The sequence below is a fragment of the Punctularia strigosozonata genome (genome assembly GCF_000264995.1).
Source record: "Punctularia strigosozonata HHB-11173 SS5 unplaced genomic scaffold PUNSTscaffold_8, whole genome shotgun sequence".
Classification (NCBI taxonomy): domain Eukaryota; kingdom Fungi; phylum Basidiomycota; class Agaricomycetes; order Corticiales; family Punctulariaceae; genus Punctularia; species Punctularia strigosozonata.
In genome coordinates, this window is record NW_006767440.1 from 199,835 (window position 1) to 204,366 (window position 4,532).

Sequence of the window (4,532 nt, forward strand, 5' to 3'; positions counted from 1 at the left end):
CTTTCTATCTCCCGGATTTGCATATAGACAAACCTGTAGGACTCAAACATATGAAGATCCCGATATGCGAGTGTATGTCTGCGGCAAGACGTCTACTGGCTCATGGTCTATCCCCTTGCGCGCCTCAAGCACCCTCGGTAGCGTTCGATTTGAACATGCTGGAACTCGTGGCTACCCTCTTTGTGAACATCTCGCCGAATGTTACGGCTTTAGCCGCTACGTTAGAGTCCTTCTTGAGCGTACGACAATACAAGGTTACGTCGAGGGTTAGTAAAGTATTTCTACCGAAAGGGCTTCATGGTCTGAATGTCTGACAAACAGGACTCACTGTGAAGGTGATTCGGTAACTCCCTCACTTGGTACAACTACTTGATCGACACGGTACGGCACTGAACATCAGAAGCGGTGGAACGGTCAAGGCATGCCCTCTCGGATCCGAGAAAGTGTGCGGCCGGAGAACCCAAGAGTGTGTTCAGTTCGTGTTTGCAATAAAACGGAGAAACTCACAAAACCTTGAAGGATCCTCTGGCATGGAATGTTTGACACAAGACGGAGAGGATAGGCACCATTCCCGTCCGGGACAATCTGATATTAACGTCCCGGATGGCGAACCGTGTGACGGGCAAGTTCTCACCGGCTGTGTTTCTGTCGAGCGGGCCCTTCACGGTGATGCTGTTGACAACCGCAATTGTTGAGCCCCTGGTAGTGAAGTCCCGAAGAGTACGTCCAACTTGTGCTTGCAGTTGAACTGGATAAACTCATGAACCATCGAAGGATCCTCTGGCTTGACATGTTTGACGCAAGATGAAGACAACGAGCATCATCGCCGCCCAAGACAATCGGACTTTGGTGTCCCGGAGGGGGCGTCTTGCAACGGTCAAGCTCGCACCTGGGGTGTTTCCACAGACCAGAGTCGAGACGGCAACCACGATGGCCAACGCAACTATCGGGCTCGCAGAGAGGAAGGCGATCGTGTCAGCGATTACTTACGATCTCGCTGTATACTATGTTTCGGCGGAAGCAGACGAGAGACGGAGCCACTGAGGTGAGTCAAACTAATGTGCACGTCTCATCTGCGACTAACTGCTGTGCTGATAGTGTGGATGCTATCATTTGTCTAGACGCTTGTTTTACGCAAAAGCAACGCGCGACTGGGCAACGCGACCCAGAGCGGCACCATCCAGCGTCCGTGTTCCTTCAGGAGTTTGAGATCAAAGCTATGGAACGCATTATGGCAGAGAAGAAGCGACCTAAACGGACGCAAAAGGGATCCAATAACGCCTCAGCAGGCGTTACGACCAGTCCCCGAAACAAAGCCAAGAAACGGGATCTCGCAGAGGCGGTTGAAGACGAAGTCGAGGAAAAATGTGAGGGTCCAATCAAGCTGCCCAATTCCGTCCTCGACGGTTGCGAATCCTCATTCAAGGCCGCGGACGAAGCACGCGAGAAGGCGAGCACTCAATTCTTCGACGACACTGCGCTTATGGCTCTCGTATGCCATCATGATCGCGTTCTCTGGCTCGCAAACATGACCAGCGCAGGCGAACGTCAGCATTATGCCATCGCACTCCTTGACAAGTTCTTCCGCCACGTGCCGGCAACATTCCGTGCGGGTGTGTTATACGACATAGGCTGTCAGTTGCATCGAAGCTGTTAAAAGTGGGACCTCCTACCAGATTACCGCGACCGCATAGTGTTCGCGATCTCGGTGTTCCACGCGTTCGGCCACCAATGGCCATGTCAAATCATATACCACCCGCGAAAGTGTGCGTGTTTTGGCCTTTCAGATGGAGAAGGATGCGAGCGCCTCTGGAGCGCACTGGACCACCTCATGGCCGGGCTGCGTGTTAGCGGTGTAAGTGATTATCCGCCTGAACAAAGAAGAGATCACTGACGGAATTGTGAAGTACTTTCAACGGTTGTATGTGATCAACTCTCAAATACACCATCTGGATGGCCTACACCGGCGTGGAATCGCTGAATGGCTTGTACGCAAGTACGAGGCGTGCCGCTCTCGATGGATCGAAGCTCAGGACGGTCTTCAAAAATGTGCCCTGACCATGGAATTCCTGCGCGACCAATGGGAACTTCAAAAAAAATCCACGCAGACGAAACCACTTCGGAGTAAATCACTTCTGCTGGAAGCCGGAGTAAACTGACTTCTCCTGTCAGGACAGGTAAAGGACGCAGGTGCAAGAACCATCGACACGATTCTCATCTTACAGGATCAGCTGAAGGTCCTCGACATGAACATCACGAAACTCGAAAAGGCAGTCACGAAGGGTCAAGGTGATACCGATACAATGTTCCGGATAGCTGAGCTGCTGGAGGAGCGCCGCCGTGCCATGACGAAGAAGCGCCGAATGGAGGACAGCCTAGACCTTCGCAGGAGGCAGGATCTCCAAGTGCTGCGCACGAGTCGCTACCTGACAGCACGCCTTAACGCATTGGCCCTGAAGAGCCGTATCCGGGATCGCTTGCGTCAGCGCAAGTTCGAATTTGCGGGTATAGAACGGAGGTTCCGCACGGAGTCTTCCGGTGCGTCTCTCCGTCTGGACCTCATCCTCAGTGCCGAGCCTGAATCATGGGAATGTGTCAGACCGAAAGTTGGCAGCACACGCTACGAACGCGGTCCATCGACGGGAACCCGGAATCCAGACACTCGCCCGCAGGTATAATTCGCTATGCGGTGAAATGGCCAATCTGGTCAAGAAGCGTGAAGCTCCACCTCGGACCGAGCCTCCAAGACCGATCAACATGGAAAATCTATGGGGTCTTGACGTGGACGATGACATCTGGCTAGATGTTGGGCTGCTGGATGAAGATGGTGTTGACAACCATCCGTCCGTCCGTTGGCTTACGGACGAAAAGTGAAAGATGGGATTCGTCATATGCTGAGCACAGATCGATGCTAGGAGGAATTCAACAGAATTTCGGTCGAACGTAAGAACATGCAGATTTGGTTGCACGAGGAGTGGGAGGCGGTCGAGCACGCCGTCAATATGGCCGGTCAGTGATTGGTTGTTGCCATCCTGGTATTCTATTGACATTTCGCTCAGACCTGTCTGAGGGCTTATATCATCACGTCTTCCTCTATCGCAAGGAGCTACTGAGCTTAGCCGTAACCTGGAAAAAGACCGTGACTGCTATTCCCACCGACAGAGATACACCGCCCGACAAGTGGGGGCCAAGCGAAAGCGAAATGCGGGAAGAAATGGCGCAAATGACCAACAACATCCCCCCAAAGGCAACCTCCGCCCCCGTGACTACATACTCTTTGGCGACACACCCCGGGGGCGATGCCGAAATGCAAGAGACTCTGTCGAACCACGCCGATGCAGACTACATGTTGGGTGATGAAGATGACGACGAAGATAGGGATGTGCGGGAGGTCGCGGATGAGTCAAGATGTTGCCGCCGTGTATGAGCAGCTGGAGGCGCTGCATGTGAATGTTGGCGGCATGGCGGACGGCGCATGGCAGTCGGACACGTCCTCCACCCCTCACCTTAGCGACGGCTGGACAGGGCGAAGTTCAACGTCGGTACAATCATCGTCCGGACCATCAACTCCGAGAACGCCGGTGAATTGTCTCGGACATGTCTTGTTCCCTCATCGGTCACCCTCGTCGTCACCCCATGCCCACGCGGTTGACGAAGGGGTTCGGAGACGGTTATTCGCAACCGAATCGTCCTCATCACCGGGCGTATATCCTCCTTCAAGGAGTGACGTTTTCGGGACTCCCACCAAGCGCACAAAGCATGGATAATTGGTCAATAGCTCGCTTGCCGTTGATTATCATTATGAGTAGATGTAATTATGATTATACGCATGTATTTGTACGGGACTTTACACGGGCGGGGTTATGCTTGAGATACGTGATATGATGACTCATTTTCCGAATGCCAACATACCGTCTTGACAAAAGGGTACGGAGGAGCTCTCCGGCGATCAGTCATGTTGTCGCGTGCCTCAGGTTCGATTCCCCCGCTCATCACCTATTTGAAAGGCTTTCTTCCGACCGCCACGCACAAAAGCTTTTGCTGGATATGCCGTGGCTCGCTTGATCTTCAACCTTCTGCACGAATTGAGATGAAAGGAGCCTTAATCCAGGCTCCTAAACCACCGCTCGTATCGCGTTGTAGCTCCTGGGCGTGATGCAAGGCTTAATTCTACTAAGTCCCACTAGTTAGGGGATGATGCCAAATAGAGCAAGGCTTCTTGCTTATGAAAGATTCCCATACCTTCCTTTTTGGTCAGTGAAAGCCAGGAGCACAACATGATAGAGCGGCTGGCCAAACTTGTAATTTGAAATCGCGGCACATCTCGGCGCACTCGCACGGCTTTGTCGGCACGCTCAGAAACCTACCGTAGGGTCTCCTCGACGTGCCAGTCAACACGCAGCCAGGAGCCATGGTCACGAGATGTAGTTACTAAATAACGATGGTAAGACATGCTCGCCGCGGCGCGATAAACTATCCATCATGTCAGCCCTGTCTCCCGAGCAGCTCCAGCAACTGCTGCGCCTCATCGA

At 53.0% G+C, this 4,532-nt stretch overlaps 2 protein-coding genes across 2 annotated transcripts; both read left to right on the plus strand.

Annotated features, from left to right (window-relative positions):
• Positions 1-65: 65 nt before the first annotated feature.
• Positions 66-257, plus strand: PUNSTDRAFT_39901 (uncharacterized protein; the record flags this gene model as incomplete). Its single annotated transcript, XM_007384644.1, has 1 exon — positions 66-257. A coding segment is annotated over one exon (192 nt), but the record flags the coding sequence as incomplete, so codon positions are not given.
• Positions 258-930: 673 nt separating this feature from the next.
• Positions 931-3,427, plus strand: PUNSTDRAFT_135127 (uncharacterized protein; the record flags this gene model as incomplete). Its single annotated transcript, XM_007384645.1, has 9 exons — positions 931-974; positions 1,025-1,045; positions 1,099-1,613; positions 1,677-1,855; positions 1,908-2,124; positions 2,173-2,538; positions 2,600-2,847; positions 2,916-3,009; positions 3,060-3,427. The coding sequence occupies 9 exons, from the start codon at positions 931-933 to the stop codon at positions 3,425-3,427; spliced, it is 2,052 nt and encodes a 683-aa protein (XP_007384707.1).
• Between the last annotated feature and the right edge of the window lie 1,105 nt (positions 3,428-4,532).